General features: G+C 51.7%; 10 protein-coding genes across 10 annotated transcripts; 3 read left to right on the top strand and 7 right to left on the bottom strand.

The window, feature by feature from the left end:
* Window positions 1-168: 168 nt before the first annotated feature.
* On the bottom strand, window positions 169-1,121 carry PMZ80_009315 (uncharacterized protein; the record flags this gene model as incomplete). Its single annotated transcript, XM_064877710.1, has 3 exons — window positions 169-820; window positions 878-899; window positions 956-1,121. 3 exons carry the CDS (start codon window positions 1,119-1,121, stop codon window positions 169-171), a joined length of 840 nt encoding a protein of 279 aa, XP_064726435.1.
* Window positions 1,122-1,862: 741 nt separating this feature from the next.
* On the bottom strand, window positions 1,863-2,942 carry PMZ80_009314 (uncharacterized protein; the record flags this gene model as incomplete). The annotated part of the gene is made up of 1 exon (XM_064877709.1): window positions 1,863-2,942. The coding sequence occupies one exon, from the start codon at window positions 2,940-2,942 to the stop codon at window positions 1,863-1,865; it is 1,080 nt and encodes a 359-aa protein (XP_064726434.1).
* Window positions 2,943-3,706: 764 nt separating this feature from the next.
* Window positions 3,707-5,047, top strand: PMZ80_009313 (uncharacterized protein; the record flags this gene model as incomplete). The annotated part of the gene is made up of 1 exon (XM_064877708.1): window positions 3,707-5,047. One exon carries the CDS (start codon window positions 3,707-3,709, stop codon window positions 5,045-5,047), a length of 1,341 nt encoding a protein of 446 aa, XP_064726433.1.
* A 1,109-nt stretch (window positions 5,048-6,156) lies between these two features.
* Window positions 6,157-6,888, bottom strand: PMZ80_009312 (uncharacterized protein; the record flags this gene model as incomplete). Its single annotated transcript, XM_064877707.1, has 3 exons — window positions 6,157-6,669; window positions 6,720-6,803; window positions 6,853-6,888. 3 exons carry the CDS (start codon window positions 6,886-6,888, stop codon window positions 6,157-6,159), a joined length of 633 nt encoding a protein of 210 aa, XP_064726432.1.
* Window positions 6,889-7,761: 873 nt separating this feature from the next.
* On the top strand, window positions 7,762-8,430 carry PMZ80_009311 (uncharacterized protein; the record flags this gene model as incomplete). The annotated part of the gene is made up of 1 exon (XM_064877706.1): window positions 7,762-8,430. One exon carries the CDS (start codon window positions 7,762-7,764, stop codon window positions 8,428-8,430), a length of 669 nt encoding a protein of 222 aa, XP_064726431.1.
* Window positions 8,431-8,701: 271 nt separating this feature from the next.
* On the bottom strand, window positions 8,702-9,529 carry PMZ80_009310 (uncharacterized protein; the record flags this gene model as incomplete). Its single annotated transcript, XM_064877705.1, has 1 exon — window positions 8,702-9,529. One exon carries the CDS (start codon window positions 9,527-9,529, stop codon window positions 8,702-8,704), a length of 828 nt encoding a protein of 275 aa, XP_064726430.1.
* Window positions 9,530-10,041: 512 nt separating this feature from the next.
* PMZ80_009309 (uncharacterized protein) lies at window positions 10,042-11,508 on the top strand (the record flags this gene model as incomplete). Its single annotated transcript, XM_064877704.1, has 1 exon — window positions 10,042-11,508. The coding sequence occupies one exon, from the start codon at window positions 10,042-10,044 to the stop codon at window positions 11,506-11,508; it is 1,467 nt and encodes a 488-aa protein (XP_064726429.1).
* A 1,623-nt stretch (window positions 11,509-13,131) lies between these two features.
* Window positions 13,132-15,182, bottom strand: PMZ80_009308 (uncharacterized protein; the record flags this gene model as incomplete). Its single annotated transcript, XM_064877703.1, has 2 exons — window positions 13,132-13,772; window positions 13,826-15,182. 2 exons carry the CDS (start codon window positions 15,180-15,182, stop codon window positions 13,132-13,134), a joined length of 1,998 nt encoding a protein of 665 aa, XP_064726428.1.
* A 2,344-nt stretch (window positions 15,183-17,526) lies between these two features.
* On the bottom strand, window positions 17,527-19,050 carry PMZ80_009307 (uncharacterized protein; the record flags this gene model as incomplete). The annotated part of the gene is made up of 1 exon (XM_064877702.1): window positions 17,527-19,050. The coding sequence occupies one exon, from the start codon at window positions 19,048-19,050 to the stop codon at window positions 17,527-17,529; it is 1,524 nt and encodes a 507-aa protein (XP_064726427.1).
* Window positions 19,051-20,638: 1,588 nt separating this feature from the next.
* Window positions 20,639-22,532, bottom strand: NDE1_2 (NADH:ubiquinone oxidoreductase; the record flags this gene model as incomplete). Its single annotated transcript, XM_064877701.1, has 3 exons — window positions 20,639-20,712; window positions 20,768-22,075; window positions 22,130-22,532. 3 exons carry the CDS (start codon window positions 22,530-22,532, stop codon window positions 20,639-20,641), a joined length of 1,785 nt encoding a protein of 594 aa, XP_064726426.1.
* Between the last annotated feature and the right edge of the window lie 423 nt (window positions 22,533-22,955).

Genomic DNA, 22,955 nt, shown 5'->3' with positions numbered 1-22,955 from the left:
ATCGTCGTCTACGAGTCCTGCATAGTCAAATCTCCAAGGCTAAGATGAAAGGGTCTTTGAAAAGGGGCATGTTAACTGTTAGCCACCGCGGCCTATGTATACCAACGCGGGCTATATCTGACTCAGCCATATTCGTTCCTGCCAACATGTACACTCGGCACTCAGTGTTCAGTCTTCGAGTAAGACTATCCCTAACTCTGCAGCCGTCTGTCTCAACTGAGCCATTTTTTCTTGATATGTTCGAATGGTCTGCCATAACGAATAAAGACCAGCAATAGAACCTCTGCACTCCTTCGATGCCCGAGCTTCGAAGCCCACCCTGATCAGCTCTTCGTCAGCGATCTTGCCTTCATGAAAGAGTCTCTGAGCGTCTAGTACAGCACGGGTGATGTTCGGCACTGTCGGTCTGTTTGTCTGTGCTTCGTTCATGGGCCTCTCCATAGCCAATACCAGACTCTCTATGTTCACTAACGAGCCAGAGCAAAGCTGAAAGTGTAGGCTTTTGGTAAGACTGGGGGCTTGAGCATGATCATTTCGTTCGATGGTCGGACACGTCGAGTTGAGGCAGCCTATTGCGTGTTTGTAGGTGAAGGGAGCAGCCGAGCCACCCAACAGCTCGGATGCGGCCATCTTGCAACTGTATGTCTGTTGGTATCTGAAAGAGAAAAAGCCTGAGACATTGGGCCCTCTTGCGACTAGCTCGTAGAGCTTGCCTGCTACACCGCCTGTCTCCAGACCAGGTATGGAGCTACCGGTAATGGCGCTTGCCCAATAGAAGGCGATCATATCGTCTTCATCGAGTTTGTCGCTGGCGTCGGGACTAACGACAGATCAGCTTCATATAAAAACCACAGCCGCTGCGTTACTTACGCGCAACGTGATTGATGATAAGCACAGAGCTGCGGCAACCCTACTTCGAAACGTCCATTGCAAGTGACTATCAGTGGCATGCGACAGCACTCCGTGCACACAACAATATATGCTTGTTGAACACCTTGCAGTAGCTTGGAGCGGACCTCGACTGGATATGGAGGTGGTGGTTCTTTGATAGTGGTGATGCCTTGGATTTCGATAACCTTGTCGGTCGTGTAATGATCAGCGGTGGCCGCGAATCTGACCATGGTTGTGATTTGGGTGAGGTGCTGCTCGCTCGAAGGTGGAACGATCTGTTACAGCGGAAAGATTTGAGCGCTATCATGTTGAAAGGAAAGGTATTGCGCAGCTACGACGACGGTAGGAAACAATCGGTTAAACAGAGAGTGAGACAGCACGAGTAGTGATACACCAAAGTTGTGCATTCACGTTGCGTGGGCTCCTTCTTTCACTCTTACTTCATTTCCAATCAACACTACCTGCCTGACGGAACTTCGTACTACGTATTCCCTTCCACTATGCTGAAGGTTCAAGCATAGAAGGTTTCTCGTGCCTACCACAACTGTGCCGAGGACCAAATTGCTTTCATTCACTCAACCACCAGGACAACATGCAGTTGCTCACAGCAGGTTGCTATCGTTCTTCTTCTCGTTCCGGGAAGAGGGCGACCACAAATGGTGTGTCTTCCTCGGCAGTCCCGATGAACAGATCAGGTTGCAACAGCCTTGACCAGGTCTGATGGCAATCGATCTCGCTGCAAATCGACTTGTTGCGCCCTCAGGTTCAAAGGAACTGTGATACTTTGTTTGCTGAGCAGAGAATGCCACCTCCAAGCGACAACAGCCTGTGCAATGGAGCCTAGGCAGTGGAACTAAAGAGCCGCACTGCATACTCGACGGCTTTGTGTCCGTTTCCTCAAATGTTTCGAGGGTCGTGCCAACTTTTGTGGCATGTCAACGAGCGGTGCGCTCGTACCTCAACCCTGAATCTCAACCAGCCAAAGCCTTCGAGGCCATGGCTCGGACACCAGCTTCAGTCTTGTGCCCACCAATAAAACCACTCGCATGCACAAAGACAGCACCATCCTCAACATCAGAGCCCAGCAGAGCATCCAGCTCACTGTCACGAACTCCGCACCACGGCTCCGGTAGTGATTTACGATTGACAAAGCTAGCCATATCCTTCGACACAGCTTGAATCCTCCATTTTGACCCTTGTTCCTCTTTCTCTGGATAGATGACGTACAGAATCTTCTTTTCTTCTGAAATCCCCGCCTCTTGCTCGATGTTGTAGAGATGCTCCTTCCAGGGAATGCCAGCTCGAGGCAAGACTAGCAGCTGACCAGACTCGTGTTGTGTTTGTCGTTGTTCGAAAGAGGTCTTGACCACTGATCGAGCTGGAAGCCAAGCAGTAGCGGCACCGTGTAGCTTCCGCAAGAATGCATTGCCCATCAGTGACGATGCTTGACCAAAACGATAGTCTTCTTCAGCCTGTGGGCTATCTGTAGTGGCTCGAGTAATATCTGGATTCAAAGGATCTTCGTGGTTGAGGTCACCGACCAGAGCAGGTAGTGTGATTCCACCGCTCTTGAAGTTTTCTTGGATGCCTGCCTCCTCTAACTTGCTCGAGTTGTACTTGGAAATGCCATTGTCGTTAGCATCTATTGCCTCAATGAAGTCATCGTATAGCTTCTGGAATAGGAGTTCGACGTCTGGGTGCTCGATGGGGAGCTTAGTGTGCTGGGCAATAATTGCTTTGCCATAGTGCATGTATACCAGTCCAGCAGAGGATAGTTTAGTCTTGTGCTCAGGGAATGTGTTGGTGAACTCGCGCTGATGATGATCGTACCGTCGCTTGGTATCATCGTAGGTGCCACCAACGTCAACGACGGTATGGCAAGTATCTAGCAGAGCAGAATCCCGGGTTCGTACTAGAGACGCAGAAGAATACTGAGGCAGCATACGCAGCATGTACACTGCCAGGGCCTCATCCGCATGAAAGTGACCATTGTGGGTGCCGATCTGAACCGTGTCCATCTTCATTCTTTTCGCGGCGACTTCTGTGGCCATCGTTCTGAATAGCCTCAGCATCGAAGTGAAGGCCTGCAATATCCCTCAGATGGAGGCATAATTTTGCTGTCAATATCAGAACCACATGCCTGAGGCTGCAAGGCTGCAAATTCATCTAGCCGCAGGTGGTTTCCTCGCCAAACTGAAGTGAAATCATGGTTGAAGTTAAGCGACAGTGGAGTGGCTAACAATTTCATGCCAATAATTAGAAGCGGTGAAATATCATGGCTGCAAGTTGAGGTTTGTCTCTCCCTCCAGGGGCGCAACCAGTTCGGCGAACGCAAGACTCAAAAGCCATTTCAAGATCTTGCCGCTGTGACGAGTGAACCAGATCTTTCTTGGTTGTCGCCAAAATTGTTGTCATACGCGGGCCCAGTTTGTCAAGGATCTCTATCCCACGAACCACAATCACAACGCCAACAAGGCACGCGACAGCCCTGCTTGATTGCCTGCAACCGTCTGCAAGAAGTGCCTGTTGACGTCGTAGCTCTTCGTTCGCTGCTACGCTACATCGCTCTTCACCTTTCGTCGTTCCTTCTCAACTCGCGCACAAGAATCAAGGTGCCCGGCAAGGAAGGAGCTACCCAGATTGACATGTGATAATTCCTGCCATATTCTACGAACATTTGTCGAATCTGCCACGAATGGCTACAGCACAATAGCACATATTGTTACAGTCGCGCCACAGTTGATTCAGAAAGAGAGAGCTTCGATACCAAAAGAGCCTGTGCCTCTGCGAAGGCGCAGGTGCTCCTACTATCCTGATGTTCATCAGAGCCCTGTCGTCCACTCTCTTTCTCGCGCTTATCATCCTCTTCATACCACTCACATTCGACATTGGTGGTCGTGATGCTGGTCTGGCCTACAGTCTATCATTGTCTTCGTTCTATTTCGTCTTGTCGCTGTTCCGAATCACTACGCCGAAGGAATCACGTTTTCGAAATGCCCTGATCAATCTTGCAAGGACTGCACAATGGGTCGTCATTCCTGGCTTGTCAATATGGGCGCTGGGCAAGTTCTCAATTGACGGCGAGACGGGCAAAAGCTGGGTCGAAAGGACATTTAACCTGAGAAAAGAGCTACACCAGGAGAATACACCTACTTGGAATTGGTTGTTTGGCCAGGGAGGTGTTGCAGAGACAGTCGCAATCGGAAGCTGGGACAAGATCTTGCGCTGGTCTTCGCCAGTTTTCCAGCTTCTGGAGGGCTTCTGCAGTCTGCTCGTCATACAGGCGACGGGTCAATTGACGAAATGGCTAGTCAACCGAAGCGAGCGCAGTGATGCATGGATGCTCACTTTAATCGTTTCAGCAGCAGCAACAACATCAAGCTCCGTCTACTTCCTGTGGAGAGTTCTGCAGTTTCCGGACGTCGACCACCTAGATTCAACCCTGATTGGTGTCGCAATAGCCTCTGCCATATTCTTGTGCGCCTATGGGGTAGTGTCTGGTCGAGGAACAGCCGTTGAGTCTTCTCTGCTGTTCGCATACATCGTCCTCTGCATCTACCAGATATTCACCGACTACAAGCCAAACGATCCCGAGCAGGTCGCCGCTCCACCAACGACGCCAGACTTCCCACCATTCCCACCTATCATCATGTCCTCCTACTCAGCCATCATGCAGGCGCTATCAGCATTACCAGGCGGCATATTCGACACCCTACAATTCACCGCAGCAGCATTCAAAGCAGTTACACCATCGGTACTGGTGTCTCTCGGCTACCGACTCTTCGTCTTCTACGCCTCCACCAGGATCATTCCAGCCATCAACGAATCCGGGGCGCGTGGTCTGAGCATCGAACCGACTCTAGAAGACACCCACGCTGGCAACCAATTCCTTGCTTTCCTATCCTGGTTCTCGCCTAGCATTCTGATTGCAGTCTACACCAGTCTCCTGATGCAGCACTTTGCAACAACAATGGGTGGTTATGCACCCGGCCTCACAGAAACAATCTCATCATGGTGGAGTGGCAATGGCCAACCAGCAATGGATGGAAATGTCTGGAAATGGGTCAATCTCGTAGGTACCATGGCGTTGTATGCAGTGGAGCTCTGGTTAGGAGACGAGGATAATATCGGAGGCGCGCATTGGAAGGTCGATTGAGAGGATGACACTACACTTGCGGACAGCTCGGATGATATTACGGTACAGCACCGTGGAAGAACAAAAGAGGTCAGGAGACCCTCACCGGAATACAGCCATAAGCTCAAGCGAAGAAGGCGGGCCGGCTAGTAAAGGCTATAGTGTACGGCGGTGAGGCAATGGATAACAGCACAATGGCTCACCGGAATCGATTCAACGAGCTGACTAGATGCTTTGCATGATGCATATGGATCGATGGCGAAAGGATGACACGAAGAAGGAAATGCAGATGGACACGCCTATCGAGGCGTAAGCGAAGGGTGTACAAAACCATCACACCCTTCCATGTGATGCCAACTGGTTGAGTCGAGAGGTGGTAAGCTAGCACGAATGGGAAGGCGCCGCTCATCAGCTTCTGAAGCCTAGGACAGGGATAGCCGGCGGATCAGGACATAGCATAAGTACACAAGTAAGGCTCCAGACCACTCACTGCACCCGAGACGTCTTTTGGAGAATCAGCGTCCTCGCAGTGCAGATAAGGGGTATCGAATATCGGATATCGATATCCTGATCAAAACTCAAAAAGCAGCCCAAAAATCAGAAAAGCTTTCTGTGAGCGCTGCACATGGAATTTGTGAGGGCTGGTTGATAGATACTCCATTGAAGTGAAGCGACGCGAACTGCAGATATAGCTAACGTACATTGAGGCCGTGCCTGGCTGGCAGATTCAAGTAGCACTAACTCCTCGCGCCTGTCAACGATAACAGTTTGGACCAAGTACCGTGAAATCAGTCCGTGCATCAAAGTCCGATGGATAGAAACGTTCCGCTGGTTGCCCATCAGCAGGGTAAGGACAATGGCTGTCACCAGCATCCAGCCATGTCGTGACTTCACACCAGCACCTCTGTGAATAGTGACCGAAAATTATCGCCAGGGGGTCTCCCGATGTCCATTGGTCGTACCACGTCGTCAATTTCATGACGCCTAGAGCGCGTTGTCGCGATATCCAGCTCTCTTCGACACCCTAGGAATGCTCTCCTCCTCCCCATAAGCTATCCCGATATCGTACATTGATCGTCATATCCTCATACACTCGTGCATCATCGTTCCGTCGACCGATCAGGCAGACTCTATCTTCTGATAGGAATACCCTCGCTCTTCGCAGGCGGACTGACAGACTGCATATTCTTGTCATCGTCCTCTTCCATGTCCTGCACGTTCCCCTGCTCATCTATGCTTGCACTTCTGTTCAAGTAGCTCTCTTTCACTGGGCTTCGGCTGTTCTGGATATTCATGGTGCTCGGTGGGTTCATGCTCCCGCCTGGAATGCCATTAATGCTTCCTCGGTGCATTCCTGCTGGGCTTGGGCCAGATAGTGTTGGTGCGGAACCGTCGCCTGCGCCGACTGCGCTGAGGTTCTGGTTGATGCTCGATGTCTGTGTTTGGAGTGTGGGGCTGGTGTTCGGTGGGCTTGTGCTTGAGCTGGGGATTGAGTCGCTGCGGGAGATGGTGTGGGTGAGAGGGGAGGCATGGGGGATGTTCTCTGCGTTTGGGTGCTCGGTGCCGATTGAGGTTACGCCGTTGTCGCCGGCTTTGCCGGCTTTGGAAAGGGCGTAGTCGCCCGAGTCGAAGTATTTGCGTTCCTGGAGAGTATTAGATGGAGGTGGTGTGGTGGTGTGAGTCGTGTACTTACCTTGAGCTTGTTCTGGAGGAGGTCTTTCTTGTTTGGCAGCTTGCCGTACATACGGAAGAGGCGTTGCTCATCTGCGGAGAGGGACTGGGAGTGTCAGCAAGAGTATGATGGGGCACTGCATGTTAGTCCATACGCTGATATCGACCTTGTTCTTCTGGTGAGGGTTCATTTTGCCGGTCGGATTGGCTTGTCTCCTTGCGAATGGGCTTGCGATCTCTCTTCCTCTTGTACAGTCTGTTTCGAGTGTGTTTATGCCTTATCGAGAACGATGGGAGCGGTCGTGGTCAAGGTGGAATGTGCTCAGTGCTTCAGAAGTTCTACACCAAGCGATATGAAAGCAACCGCTTCTCAATAAAATATGATGCCTCGCGATGCCGTCACTGCAGTGATATTGTCCTTCAGTAATTTATGGGTGTGTGACAGACTTCCTGTTGGAGCCGAATAGCAGAGGGGTAGTCAGTGCAGTCGCCGAGCACTAAACAAACAGACCTCGCGGGAGGAACGAGTAGTCGTGTTTTCTGATACGAAGAGATCCAGTGCTTGCAATCAAAGTATTGGTCAGTCGTGCTTCTCGCGTATGTATCAACAGCAGACGGCTGGTTATGTTTCTGAGCAAGGGTTGTGGTGGAAGTGCTGCGAGTTCAGAGGTGGGGATGTAGCTGGTCGGTGCGTAACTTTTTACAGGTGAAGGGGAGAAGAGAAAGAGCGACGGCAGCCATGCTTTGTTAGGCCTCGTTCCTTTCCCACCTGCCACATCATTGGAGCACCTGGTTGGCACCTGGATTCTGGGGAAGGAGGAAGCCCAACTGCTGCCATCTTTATTGGTCTACGCGTCACTGCCAGAAACGCTAGGTGCAGGATCTGCTCAACTTGTGCACAACCGGCAAAGCTTTTTCTATCAACTGGAGTTTCAAAAACACAATCCCAAATATTTCTTGTGCGACTGGACCATCGATTACATCGTCATTCGCTCAGCTGACCTTGTCCGATCTGTTGTCCCTGAAAGATCAGCAGCAATTTGCATCACCGTGCACAGGCAACCATGGCCGCGACTTTGACCTTCGTGGTCGAACATCTTGATCCAGAGCTTGGCCCCTGGTCAGCCTTGGAGTACAAGACCATCGCACAAGAGTCACGAGATGCGGGCTGTGACTTCATACTTTCCTCGGTGCCTACCAGTCTACTACAAAGCAACGAACTCAGGGACGTTGGTGCGAATGCCCGGAACGATGCTGTAGAGGTCTACTTTGCTGACAAAAAGGACAAAATATGTCTTCTGGATCCGTCGGCCAAACAAGAACTAGAGCCTACAGATGGCCAGCGCTTCGAGGTCTTCTTGTTCGGTGGCATCCTCGGCGACGATCCTCCTCGAGACAGAACTAGTGAACTACGCAAGAAGGGTTTCACTGGACGCCGACTTGGTCCCATACAGATGACGACCGACACAGCTGTCAGAGTCACCCGCAAAGTCGTGCTGGAAGGCAAAAAGCTTGAGGAACTTTCTTACATTGATCATCCAGAGCTGAAGTTGGATGAGCATGAAAGCACGGAAATGCCATTTCGATACGTTGCAGACAGCGACGGAAAACCAATAATGCCTGTAGGGATGGTCGACCTCATCAAGGCTGATGCAGACAAAGGTTTTGACACACTCGAGTTCGCGGACGAGAACGACGGCATGGGCAACCTGTCAATGAACGACTCCCGGTGAGCACAAGCTGTGCCAAACCACGAGCCCGCTCAGTCTGTTAAATGTCTGACCATCATCTGAAACTGCCGCTCTGGCTAATGACTTCGTTCAGCCAGCTGCAGATGGCCTTGAAGCACGAAGGGAACAGCGATTACAATCTCAAAAGGCGGTATTCAGGCAAAAGAAATGACAACGATGGCCCAGCAAAAGATAATTCGAATTACCTTGTTTCAGTGGAAAGATCAGTATTGCCCTACATTGTATCCAAAAACCACGGCAGAGGTCTTTCATCTTACCTAGCGTGGCTTTTCCCCATCGAGCACCGCTCAAACTGGAGTCTGCCATTCGCACCTCGACTGACGAAAGTTGGACCTTTACCGGAGGAGGATCGAGTCGGTGAGATGTGGTGGAAATGTTGGTGCACGTGTTCGTGCTGATGATTGACATAGAGGGTGTCAAGTCTTGCATCTGGTCTCTGTGGCATCGGAAGCTGTACCTGGACCAAGTTCTGAAGCTGTTGCGGTGGCGATCGTTCGGCGCGGCGCCGGCCTCGGCCCAACGATCTCGATGGTGGTGATTGCTTGCGCACTGAGCCACTTCGGTAAGTAGAGCTGGTAGCTGTCAAGTCAGCTCGGCTGTCGAATCTCGATGCTGGCGCCATATAATCAACATTAGAGCTCACCGAAGGATTCCGCATCGAGTATCCAGATGCTGAGTTGCTCATGCGCCTCGGAATCTGATGTCGATCCTCCTCTATGACTGGGTTATACAAAGGTTGCGGCAGATGTCGTTCGTACTCGGAGTACGAAGCTGACACTACCTTCCTTTCGACTTTTAGTCTCTGCTCCTCTCTATCTCGGCGCACAGCTTGCGCAATCATCGCTTCCAAGGACGGTCCCTCATCTGCGGATGCGTATGTCGTGGTGGACGAGCTTCTGCGTGTCCTTCGAGAATATGTGCTACTTGCATAGCCAATGTCAGTATCGGGTACGTATTGTGGTTCAGGCCTTAGTCTCACGTAGCTCTCAACGGAGGAATTCCTCCCAACCCGACGTCTTGTGTCGGATCTCGAGGAATCTCGAGACATCTGGTATCCTCGACTACTATCCGATCGATACATGTTTGGTTAGGTCTTGGGGGTTCTGGACTCTCCAAGTGCAAATAAAAGTACATTCCTCAGGCAGTTATATCAGCTACGCCCATTGTTACGCGACTGTACAAGGAATGAAGATTGTGCTCTGTCGACAAAGACACTTTGTCGGATTTAGACAATGGACTGCCAGAGGTACGCACGTGTTATAGCAGCACTGGGTCTTGGTAGGTCTGTAGTAGACGTTTTCGACGATCTTTCTGATCGTCCTGAAGTCATGGCATCTTTGTGGCCCAGCGCGAGTCGCTACCTCACTGTGCTTTACTGAGACAACAAGGAAGATGGTCGAGAAGACGCTAAACTCGATATAGCATGGCGCGACAGTCAGGACTTCGCGCGGATCTACCCGATATGCGGAGGGCGCCTTCCCCAGATTCCGCTGTTTTTGCTCTTGCCCTCTCCATCATCTACGAGTGCCTCACCACTCTCGCTGGCTCGCGTTCTCACTCCGCTTGAGATGCCTGGTGACATACTGACTGACAATGGTGAAGCCGGAGCAGGACGCTGATGGCGGTGCATCCGTACCCGTGAACGTTCTAGACTGGAACGGCAAGGACGACCCAGACAACCCTCGAAACTTTACACTCGGAAGGCGAATTGCTTCTACGGCTGCAGTCACCTTCCTAGCGTTCGTGAGCACACTCGGTGGTGCCATATATGCCCCTGCGCACGAAGACGTCTCGAACCAATTCAGCGTCTCAGATGAAGTCGCGATCCTCCCGTTGGCTTTGTACAATGTCGGGTTGGCCTTCGGTCCGCTCTTCGGAGCGCCCCTTTGCGAGACGTTCGGTCGGAAAGTGGTGTTCTTGACAACTACACCGCTGTTTGCTCTGTTCATACTCGGGTCTGGCTTTGCTCAAAGCGCTGCATCACTGATCATCTGTCGATTCTTCGCCGGAGTTTTTGCATCGCCAGCCATCAGCAACGCCTCGGCAACCATTGTTGACTACACAGCAGGCAGGTATCGTGCAGTCTCTCTAGCATTCTACTACTCAATACCATTTTTCGGCGCGGTGCTTGGTCCGTTGATTGGAGGCTTCCTGGTCGAATTAAAGGGGTGGCGGTGGACGCAATGGACAACCCTCTTCTTTATCGTCGCCTTCTACGTTCCAACCTTCTTCACTAGAGAAACCTACAAGAAGACCATCCTGCAGCGGCGGGCGAAAAGGCAAGGTCTTGTGTACCCTACAGCTCAGCGGACCGCTTCCGAAACAATCAAGTATTTCACGACCACCCTCTTCCTCCGACCTATCCACATGATCTTGACCGAGCCTATTGTCACCCTGGTCTGCCTCTACAACGGATTTATGTTCGGTTTGCTCTATGCAATGGTAGTCGCGTCGCCTTGGATATTCCAGCACTATTACAACTTCGACTTGACGGGTCAGTCTCTCTCGTTCCTCGGTCTCATCATCGGCACCCTTCTCGCACCGGTCCCACTGGTCATTATAGATTTATACATGTACCAACCACGACTGAAACGCTGGAAGGCAAGTCAACAACCATCAAACCAAGACATCACCGGAGAATCCCGCTTCCCGCCCGAAAATCGTCTCTTCCCGGCTATGCTCGGCTCCTTCCTCCTCCCAGCCTCCCTATTGGCCTTCGCCTGGACCGCTCGACCATCAATTCACTATATCGTTCCAATCATCTTTCAAGGCCTCTCAATCCTCTTTTCCCTCATAATCTACGCCTCAGCGAACCTCTTCATGCTCGATGCCTACGGACCACTCTACGGCGCTAGTGCCGCCGGCGCCGCAATGCTCAGCCGGTACAGCCTGAGCGCTGCATTCCCGATGTTCGCATTACAAATGTACAAGGGCCTAGGCGTAGGCTGGGCAACAACGATCCTGGCATGTTGCACGGCAGCGATGGCGCCAATTCCATGGTGTTTCTGGAAGTGGGGAGAGGGCCTTAGAGGGAGGATGAAGTACGAGAGTAGTGCGTGAAAGCAGCGCAATCGGGCAAAGTCGATTGTTGGTGTATTCTTCGCAATAGAGATTGGCCACACCAGCTACAAAAATGCATACCAGCCTTTCCACGACCAGTGCGTTCTTCTTTTTCCCCATGGCGCCCTCCTCAAGACTTTATACATCCATCGCTCATTCATTCTCACTGTCGTTGGTACTTTCCTCCTGAAACTCTAGCCTAGTCGTACCTGTCTTCTCCCATCGATCGCGCCTGCCTCCTGCCAGTTGAGTCCTTCGCGCCTACCTCCCAAGGTGCCTGTACCTTCCCTCACGTCTCTGCAGTGATCACACTTTCCTCCTCATATCAGTCGCACTTTCCTCCTCACACCGGTCGCACCTTCCCCCTCTCAGTTCGCGCCTTCCCTGTCTCGGCTGCCGCGCCTTCCTTCACTGTGACCTACCAGCTGTACCTTCCCTCCCACTCACATCGCAGCTTCCTCACCGTGCCTAGACTAGTCGTGCCTGCCTATCTCGTCAGTCGCGCCTACCTTCCGCGACGACCGTACCTCCCATCTTGTTTCTCAGCCGGTCGCCGCTTCCATCTTACGTAGATCGTACCTTCCTCTCACACGGTCGTTCCTTCCTTCTTTAGCGGCCACTACTTTCTATGTCGGCCGTGCCTGCCTCTTCGCACCGGTCGTGCCTTCCTTCCGTAACGGTTACACCTTCCTCTTCCTGCCTACGTGGTCGCGCCTGCCTCATTTCCTCGATCGCACCTTCCTTTCGGACATGGCCTAAGGCGGTCATGCCTTCCTCTGCCGTAGTCATACCTCTCTCCACCATGGTCGCGCTTTCCTTTCCCGCATGGCGTCACAGGTCGTACTTTCCTGTCCCCGTTCCGCGCTTTCCTTGGACACCGTGAGTTTGGAGACACACAAGCACGACCCTCAAAGGTGCTGGGAAGTTGTGGCGAGCTTGTGAGAAGAAGATGGGGAAGGAACAAGTTACATATGTTGCCAGATGTAATTGCGTTGTACTACCATGTGGGTAGTAGGGGTAGCCTCGGTTTTGAAGTAGAGGGAGCATCTAGAGCTAGTGCATCTTACTATGCAATGTAGATTGCGACATGTCGTTCGCTGTGTATGGTGAGGCAATCTTAGAGCAACTCGAAGCATCTTGTGAAGCCAGACTTCAAAAGGCGGGCATACGTGGTCAGGTTCCCGGGGTCACCACGCCGAGAAATCAGACTGAAAGCAGCCTTGTGTCCCGCTCAAGATGGTTTAATTTGCTCTGAGATCGCTTCGTGTGGGTGGAAAGTAGATAAGTGAGTAACTGTGTATGCAGGGATTTCAGCTTACAGGAGATTAAAGCATCGATTCGATGAAATACAAATGACGGTGTGTGAAGCTGGAGAAGGGGTGGGAAGGTAGTACGAGGACCGACAGGCTTTGAGTGCACCATTGAGTGATGTTCGGGAGCATGAGGATCTGGTATAGTTGTGGCTGTCAAAGCTGAACAGGCTCGCGTAGACATGCGTGGAACATAGTCAGATGATGGGGTATGGAATTTGCTGTGATGTGAAGAGATACCGCCTCATGACTGCAGATGGTGTATGATCATTATCGTAAGGGCTCGTGACTATCGACATCGTAGCTGAAATGCTCATACTAGCTCCCAAGCCGCAACACCGACAAACCCCATCGCTGTCCTTCCAACTCCATCCTTGAATTCTCGCACTGTCAAACCCCGAGCGTCCTGCCTGTTGCCGAAGCTGGACACAGCAAAAAGTGTCAATTTTTCCCCCGGCGCACCAAGCTCTCGAGGGTTGACATCAGCATACCACATGTCTCCACCACTTCCGGGTGGTTTGGCCCGTAAATGCTCGAGGGGTACGTAGTGCTTGTTTCTACCATCAACACCACCAGCTGCGATGATAAAGACAGGCGGTGGTCCTTTCTTTGTATGGTTTTCCAGCGTCCAGTGAGGACAGAACAGGCCGAACTGGAAGCGGACTGTGCCTTGCTGATATACGCTGATCTTGCGGTCTGGTGGCATGACTGTTTGCTTCCCAATGCTATAGTCAGAAGTCGCGTTGCCGAACATTGTTGGCCTTTCAAACGTGTATGGCCAAAGCGCTGGATTGATCTGGATGTATTCCTCCCATGACGGCGTACGGCCACCCGGCAAGAAGAAGAGATCTTTGTTGTTCGGAAAGTGGTCGAGGCCGAACTCCTCGTTGGATTGTGTGAACCTTTCCGAAGCGAGTTTTCGAACATATGGCATACCTGCGCTTTGGACGTGCCCTAGAAGAACGTTAGCAATTTTGCACGATAATTACACCGGAGAAGAGCCTTACCAGAATACCAGCATGGATCGCACAGCTTCCACTCGCCGTTGTCTATTTTTACAGCGTTCCACGCGTGACCAGATTCGAAAGGTGGGAGTGGTTGACCGGGCACTAGCGGTGTATAGCCATATCCTTTACCATGTCCGGTAATGACAACAGACTCCAGACCTGCATAGGTAGCTAGATTGGTAAACAGCGCGGCGTACCCCTCGCAGACGGCAAGACCAGTCCGTAACGTAGACTCGGGCGTGGAGGACTTTAGGTTTCCGCTGAAGAAATCTCCAACATTGTAGTCGATGTTATGATGCAACCAGGTCAGTATTACTCGAGCTTTGTCCGTAAAAGAAGGAAATGGTGCCGTCAGCTGATGAGCAAGAGCCTGAAGCGAAGTCACTTGCTGTCTCGGAAACAGGCTCGCATGATGGTCCGGCGCTGAGAAGTCGCGACAGATCATGCAGACAGCAGATGGTGAGGTCGGAGAAGGATGTGAATGACCATTGAGCTTAGGTTTCGTTGCTTGTATTGCTGATAGATCAGGCCGTGATGCTTTTGGTATCGGAGGCGGAGTTTGTGGGATGCTGACCGAGTCTAAGGATTGCCTTGCGTGTTCGATCGGCGTAGGCTGGACCGACGGTCTCCTGGTTGGCAAGGGTGGAGCGGGCGAAGGATCCGCGACGACCTCAGTAGTTGAAGCAAAAGAAAGCTTCCTAGCTCTTTCTAGCGCGTCATTAGATGGCATCGGCGGGACCTTTCTCGATACACTGGTCTGAGAGCCATCCGTGCTCCTCCTAGATGGCAGAGGCGGCGGAGGAACAGTCTGTCGAGAGCTGTTAGAATGAGTGGTCATGGTACTAGCCATGCTCGAAACCGAAGGAGTTCTATTGGCGACCTTTGGCCTATCAGTGACAGACTTCGTCCGTGTCTTCGGTTCTGTCCTTGGAGGTAGGGCCGGCAACTCGCATTCTCCCCATGCTGGTGCTAAGGCCCTGGTCCCATTCTCTTCTGACTTTGTTCTTGACGCAACAGCTCTAGGCGCATTGTAACCACTTGATACCGTTGAAGAAGCGCTCTTCTTCCTCTCTAGCCCCGTCGAGCTCTTCCTGGCAGGTAACGGAGGCGGCTGTTTTCGAACAGGTAGAGGCGGTGGTCCACTTGGTAGATTCGTGACAGCCGGTTGCGCGGTCGTAATGGTAGTGTTCTCGCTCGGTATATTGAATGACGTTTGCTTCACCAAAGGTCGTCGATCGGGCATCTGAGGCTTCGGCCGTGTCGTCACTGGCGGCTCTCCTGGTATTCGTCCTACATGGGCAGCATTCAACAAAGCCATACGCTGCTTCAGAGTCATGGGCTGCTCGGTCTCCGCCATCTTTTCTGGGCTGTCAATGGCACAATACCGAGCTTCGTCAAGTCGTTCAGAAGTGTTCTTGTGGAAAGTGGAAAGGTGCTGACGAGACTCGAAGCTCGTGTTCAGAGGGTCAGGTCATGAGCGATGTCTGGCGGGTAGCTGCAGAGACGATTACTTGGTTGCAGAGGGATACGAGGACAAGTTCAGATGGGATCGTGATTTCATGGTTGTTAGCCCGTTACCTGCAAAAACAGTTTATGTGACAAGGCTCTATGAGCACAAGGTCATCAGCACGCATGTGCAACATAGTGTAATGCGAGATCATGCTGTCGCGAAGTGCATAAGGAAGGAACTGGTCGAGACCTGCACGACTCAATACCGCCCCCAATCTGATCCTGCGGAAAGCTCAACCCTGAGACGTGTCCACAACACTCACTACAGTAGGTCCAGCTAGCTCACGTTTCAGCCTTACAGTCGGGCTCCGGGCGGAATATCAACGTGGCCGCATGTCGGCATAAGTAATCACGACCGGCGTACCCCCGGAGATGTGGTGGAAATCTTATAAACGTCCCGCAGATTCGCGAACTCACCTTAATATGTCACTCAATGTTTTCTAGTAATAACACTTTGCGGGGTACTGGCGTCGCATGATAGGGAATCAAAGGCATGATTCATTGCATCCCGCTAATGACCATACCGAAAGAGAGAGGCCTATCGAGGCAGGAATACTCGACAGAGCTGCTGGCTACAGCAGGTAGGTAGCCACTCAGTATTCGTATTTCAGGATGAAACGGGCTGGTGACTACTCCTTCCAATCTTTCGTGTTTTGACAGGTTTTGGGTAAGCAAAAAAGCACCTTCCGTGAGAAGACGAAGAGAGACCAGGGGAAAAGCAGCTACGATACTCCGGCCCTGCAGGTTAGGCGCCAAGCATGCGCCTGTTGGGTCAGCGACGGGCAACTTGCAAGGCCGAATCGAGGCAAGCGGCCAGCTTGAACTTCCGCGTGGACTCCGGGAGCATCATTTGATGAAACTCCCCCTACTACCTTAGACTCATTCTCACACAACTAAATAGTAGCCGCCGAATGTATCTCTCCGGAAGTGCACACTCACCGAAGCAAGCTCCGTGAGCATCATAATCGTGCTATCGGCAGAGCAGAATCGCGGCACTAAAAGTGAACATAATACTCATGCCTCATCCAACCAGACCCCTTCGTAACAGCTTCACAAAAGCTCAAAAAGGTTCGGCCACCTCATAGCACGAGGATGGCCTAGAATCTCGACAAGTCGAGTCAGCAAGATGTCCGTCCCACCTGGGACCGGTCACCTAAAATTGGTAGTGAATGTGTATGTTGATAGTCGCATATTGTGCTGGTGCGCGCTGAAGACCAGTCGACCAGACCAACGTTCCGGAATTTGTCGATAATGTGGCACAAATATTGGCTAGAGCGGATTTAAACATCAATTATGCGCAAGTGACAGTGTGCTAAGAAAGTGTCACCTCTTCAAGCAATCGCTCTTTCGTCAGAGCGGAAATGTGCTTATCTGTTTAGCATTCGCGAAGAACGTCTGAAGGAGTAGGTATATCTAGTGTAGGTGTATCCCCGCAGCAGCTTTGTACTCCTCTCACAAACGAGTCGAGCTATCTCTTACTTTGCGATGCATGGCTGTTCGTTGCTGCCCATAACGCTCATCACGAGTGAGTTCGCGAACAATGTCCCAGTAGTCCCCGTATATCTCCTTGCCTTGCCTTTCCACACGAGGAGCAGCCTCTACAAAAAGCCTTCGACCACCAGGCTCAAGTTTAGGCCGTCTTGCCGTCAACAGTTCTTGCTCTTCCCCCTGGCACCGATCTATGGCTCTGCCTCTCGGAGACAAGCGTATGGTAATGCGGAGGACAAGACACATGTACTCCACCATGCGGTGCCCTCCAGATGCGCTAACAGCAGAATTGATACAATGGTCCGAGGAGTTTCCAATTGTGTAGACACGAGAGTGTCCGCTTTGCCCTTACAGGCCGGTAGTCGCCAGAAGCTCCAGTCGACGAAGGGTGTCGCTGAGCTTGCAGGGACGTCTCTGAATTTACTAACATGCCTTGCAAGCCAGTAGCTTCAGAATTGTGAACAGTCTGTATGATCAATTGGTGGAAGCTTGTGGCTAGAATCCGCCCAGCACTGGCAGACAGCGTCTATGGTGGAGGGAATAATGTAACCGGCAAAATATCGAGGCGTCTTCTCGCCTATTCCAACCTCTTGCGCCTAGCAACGTCGTGTATGCTGGCTCGTGTGCTCGAGGGTCCATACCAAGGCTATCGTATCTCGTATCGTCAATTCCTTGTTCATCGAACACATGGTCTTTTTCTGATTTCATCCTCCTGGTGGCGGTAGCAGATCCAGTTCCTTCACGGACGGCAACGTGCCTCTGTTCATGTCGACTCCATCACTCTCCAAACCCTCAACCTCGATCCACAATCTCCTGAAAACATCCTCCTGTACGACACTGACCCAGCAAAATTGGTCAAGTACATCCCTTCGCAGGCCCTCCCAGCCAGTCACAGCTGCTTTGATCCTGACGCGTCTCAATTTCTCCACCGCGACGGACCAGAATTGACTCCTCCTACCATCAGGCAGCAGCACGCTGACGGTCACACCCATCAGGCACATCCACATGTAAAGCCTAGGAGCCAGTCCCACTATTAAGCCTTCACGCTCAGCTCGCTCCAGCGCTTGCCAAGTCAAATGTTCAACCTTCAATATCGCAGGCGTGACCACGCCATCACTCCTGAGCACCACATGGTGGAACAGAATCAGCACTAAGCAAACGCATTCATTTACCGTCGCGGTGTCATGGTAAGCAGCATTGCACCTCGCAAGCTGATACAGCGCGATCATACTCAGATAGCCGAAGCTGTTCCCAGTCACTCTCGGTAGTGGTTCCGAAGGATGCTGGCCCGCCCACTCAAGAATATCCGCAACTTTGCAGACACTTTCAACAGCTATCAGTAACGCCGTAGCGATTTCTTGGCTTAGGCTCGACATATTTCTGAATCCACTGCCCATGCTAGAGGGCGAACCAATATCGAGTGGTGGCAACGGGATTGTCCATACAGGCATGGTATTGAAGTAGACAGCCTGCATCGCATCAGCATACATGAGCATGTCCGAGACCAACCCGCCGAGCCCCAGATAGTGAAGCCCACCACGGAGCGTGGTAAGATGCATCAGACCCGAAGCATGCTTTTGGACTTCGATGTCATTTCCTTGGGCCAAGTAGACCAGCATGAGGAGTGTCGCCGCGAGCATAGCTTCGTCTGTACTCGCTTTCTTTTCGGTGGGACATGCCAGACTGAGGGTTTCGACTGCATATGCTTGTTGGCGGAATGCCATATCAAGGATTGCGGCGTTGGTCGTGGCGCAGAGAGTGCCCGAATACGCCAACAGTGCTTGGAGGAGAGGTGGGTGAGCGCGCGCAACAGGCAGCAACCGATTAATGAGTGGCGTCGGGAACAGATGAGCCTCAAGGGTATGGTTTCTGGTGTGGTCGATAGGAGACCACGGGCGCGACCAGAGATCTAGAAGGTGCTCTTGCTCCGCATTGATGAGGAGAGGCGGCCGCGCCGCCTTGTCAGGAGTCAGTAATGCTGAGACAGGTATGGCTGCACTTTGTCGAGGTGTTCTGTTGCTCGTCGCATCTGCTTGCGACTCTTTCCTGGTGACGTTGTTGAAGATGAGCTTTGAGAATTGTCGATGGGACGATAATTTGCATGTTTGCTTGCCGCACGCCAGGCAAGCCCCTCGCGCTACACTTTGCGAAGGCAAAATAGCTGTTGGTAGAGGTAGGATCCGGCGCTCCCTTCGGAAAGGCAGGCTTGGGGCCGTTGGAGTTGCCATCACCGCGAACGGGCGACCGCAATAACAGAATTGCTGCGCATCGTGTGGCAGCTCAGCCAACGACGGCGCATGGGTCTGTACATAATAGCAATCCTCATGGCCATGATACAGGCTACGCGATAGCAGTTGTGGACTTGTTACAGGCGAATCCGCACTTGAGGAAAGCTTCTGGTGCTCTTCCTGGTATTGCAGCACAGGCAGTTGGCGAGATGGTCGAAATCCTTGTTGATGCTGTTGATGGGGCGAGAGGATCGCGTGGTCATGGGTGAACTCTCTCGGCACCGACCAAGCCTGCGATGCCCTGCTTTCGGGAACCCACGTTGGAAAACTGTACTGTGGATGTTGTTCCATCAGCCTCTCGAAGAATGTATCAACCTGCTTATGGTCACATTTCGCGAATAATAACTCCCCCTGCAAGCATTTGCCCAGTCGCGTTCAGACGATCCTGAAGTGGCCTGACATCAACACCGGGGTGATACGACCACTAACGAATCGGATATACGATGTCGACGAACATAAGCTAACGATGGCTGATGCTGTTACTCGTACTCATGAAACACTCGAGCGCAAGTGTGAAAAGGCTACTATACCAAGTCGAAGTATGTGGCGCAGAGCGTTTGTTTGAGATATGCGTTAGCAGGGGACGGCCGAACTATATATCGTGCGTGAAGGTACCATAGTAGTGCCGAACGCCCATGTGGCCTTCGTCAATATGGATCTTCGTGGGAGAAGTAAGCACTTCCTCTATTCGACGTATCCAATGAGGAGAAAACTGCAAGGTCAAGCGACCAACAATGCGCATAGAGTATGAATCGTGCCCGTGGCGATGCGGGCTGATAGCCGCGAGGATGACCCTGGTGCGCCACAAAAATCATAGTCATAAATCAACTAAAGAAGTTGGATACTGCGGCTCAAGGTCGATCGGTTACTAGGGTGGCATGAAAAGCACGTAAGAAAAAGGTTCGGTGTGGCAAGGTTAAGATGGTAAAATTGTTCAGGGCGAACTTCATGTCGATGTCCACTTCCTCATCACGTAAATTACGTATCCACAGCCTCTGCTCCTGCCATTTACGGGTTCGAATTTCCGCGATTGGACGGACCAGACACCAGCCACAGAAGGGACTCTTTCTTCATCTAGACCAACCGGGTACAACAATAATAATGATTCAAGCACATTGTCTGAGATGAACCAGCTAGCGCGACGCGTAGTTGTACCTGCTCTGATATCGATGGTCCTTCAGGCGAGGTCATGCCGGCCATCCGCATTTGCGATCACAACATGAAGATAGTGGTTCAGTTCGAAAGCTCCAGGATAGCGATCAAACGGCGTACTTTCTCGTCGATCCTGAATAATGTTCCGTGATTTCTCCTGTCAAATTGCGTGAAGGCTGCGATTACCACCACCACGACCACCAGCAGACTTAGCAACGACAACCCCATATCTCAGATTCCACCTTCAATTTTCCGAGCGTGCAGTTCGTGATCAACACTAGCATCCGCTAAAACGCTATGCGGAGTTTAACCCAGCTGAAATCAGACTCCCAAACCGATCTAGTAAAACAAGAACTTGTTCATACAGACAATTAGTCTATTCTCGGGAGACGTCCCGTCCAAAGATTCTGGACTTCATCCAGTCCATCATGACCAAGATCCGGTTTCGAGCTAGTAAACGTGAGATTAGCGAGGGATCGAACAAGCTTGGCGCGGTATAACTTACAGCTGAAGCACATGCTCAGATATGCGCTCTTCCAGAACAGATATGTCATGGTACCTCCAGATGCGATGTTGCCGGTGAACCAACTGACATCTGCGACAGCCTTTTCTGCTCCAATGTATGCGAGGGAACCTTGGTGAGAGTACTGGAATGGTCCGACCTGTTTCGTTCTGCGAAGTTGTCTCTGTCGCTCAGTGATCTCGTTGAGGATTTGGTTCCGGTCATCAGCCTTTGCTGTGGCTTGTTTTTCGGAAAGTTCCTGCAGCTCGGTCTCGATAACGTCGGTCTTCGCCATTGTGTTGAACAGTCTGGCAAGGAAGGCGCCTTCTTGCGCAGCGACTTGTGCAGTGGGTGCGTAGTTGGCAATTGCACAGTCACCGACAGCCCAGATGTTCTCGGTGCCCTTGACAACGAGATATTCGTTGACCTTCAGACCACGACGCTCATCCTTCTGGGCAGGAATTTGACCCATGAGGTCTTTGACCACTGAGCGGACAGCATTACCAGTAGCCCACACAAGCAGACCGTAAGGGATAGTCTCTATCTTCTTCGTGCCGTCTGGAAGTGTTATCTGAGCCTCAATGGTCTTGTCGGTGACGTTCTTCACCATCGTTTTCGTTCGGATATCGATGTGCTCCTCCTTGAAGGACGATTCAGTGTAGTCAATCAGCTGCTTGGAGAACATAGGCAAGACGTTGGGAAGGGCTTCGACCAGAGTGACTCGGAAGTTGTCCTTGATCTGAGGCATCCACTTGAGCAGATCCTGTTGGAAGAAGTCCTGAAGTTCACCAGCGAATTCAACACCGGTTGGACCACCACCAACCACAACCATGTGTAGTAGTCGCTTGACCTCGTCTTCAGACTGATCTTTGAACAGCGCAGTTTCGACACAGTCCATAATCTTCTTTCGGATCTTCTGTGCATCACCGACCTCTTTCAAGAAGCAGGAGTGCTCTCGCACACCAGGGATACCAAATGTAGCATTTTCAGCGCCGACACCAACCACAAGCATATCGAAGTCGACTTGCGTCTCCATATTGTCGCCCTTGACGTCCGAGTCATCTCTGATAGTGACCTTCTTGTTCTTGTAGTCAATCTTCGTGGCTTCGGCTTCGTAGTACTTGACTGCAGCTTTCTTGTGTCGGAGGATGTTTCGGATAGGTTCCATGATAGATCTGTGCTCGATGTAGCCGGTGGTGCATGATGGCAGGAGAGGCGTGAAGAGGAAGAAATTTCTAGGGGAAACGACAATAACGTTGTAGTTCTCGGTGTCGAGCTTCTTTAGCAGAGCGATAGAGCCCCAGCCGGAACCTGAGATGAATGTTAGTCAAAGATACCTCTCTCATGAATGTCCGTGAAGCGCACCGAGTACTACCAAGGTCTTCTTAGATGGATCTGGCTCGAATTGCTCATTAGGGTGTTTCAAGTCGTAGATCGTGTATGCCATATAGCCAGCGCCACCAAGCAGTGAGATGTATGTTATCCGCCATAGTGTCCTGAGGAAACCCCATCTCTTCTTTGGTTTGGCTGCGGCTGCAGGCGATAGCGTTACTTGAGGAGCGCCATTGTCTGCGTATTGCCGGCGAAAGGGCTGTCTCAGTGCTGAACGCTGAACTTGTGCGGTGAGTGGTCGCTTAGCAGCAGGACTTTGTCGCAAGCCACGTGCAGCCACTGATACGAAGGATCTGCTCGACGCAGCAAGGGAGGCTTGAGCGAAAGGACGCGCACAGCGCAGTGGCTGTGGTCGCAGCAGCATCTTGCTCGCCATTACAGGCAGCGCAAGATTAACTGATGAAGGATATGAGGGAGGAGAGATGGATTGAACCGTCGATGGCCTCAGGAGAAAGCTGGTCGATGCCAGCGAGAGATGTTTTTTCTTGGACAATCCCAGTACCGTGGTGGAGCAAGATGGATGGCGTCGATGGATAAAAGCTCTGCTCGAACAAGCTTCTCGAGATGGCGGTCCGGGTGGAGACCAATACCGACGATGATAAGAGTTCTTTGTTTCGAAGCACCTTCGCAAAAACGGGTTTACACAGTATGAGTGATAAGTGAATGTGGTTGAAGAGGCGAGCGTAAGAATGGGATTTAACAAAAATGAATTAAGCTATTCCGAGTACTGCAGCGAAGAACTGTTGAGCTTGTCAGCGCTCTGCTGCAGGGATAATTTCGAGGCTGCTGAATTCGTCCT

The sequence above is a fragment of the Knufia obscura genome (genome assembly GCF_036327395.1).
Source record: "Knufia obscura strain CCFEE 5817 isolate CBS 148926 chromosome Unknown scaffold_13, whole genome shotgun sequence".
Classification (NCBI taxonomy): domain Eukaryota; kingdom Fungi; phylum Ascomycota; class Eurotiomycetes; order Chaetothyriales; family Trichomeriaceae; genus Knufia; species Knufia obscura.
The sequence above is the reverse complement of the archived record's forward strand: the minus strand, read 5'-3'. Positions and strand labels throughout refer to the sequence as shown.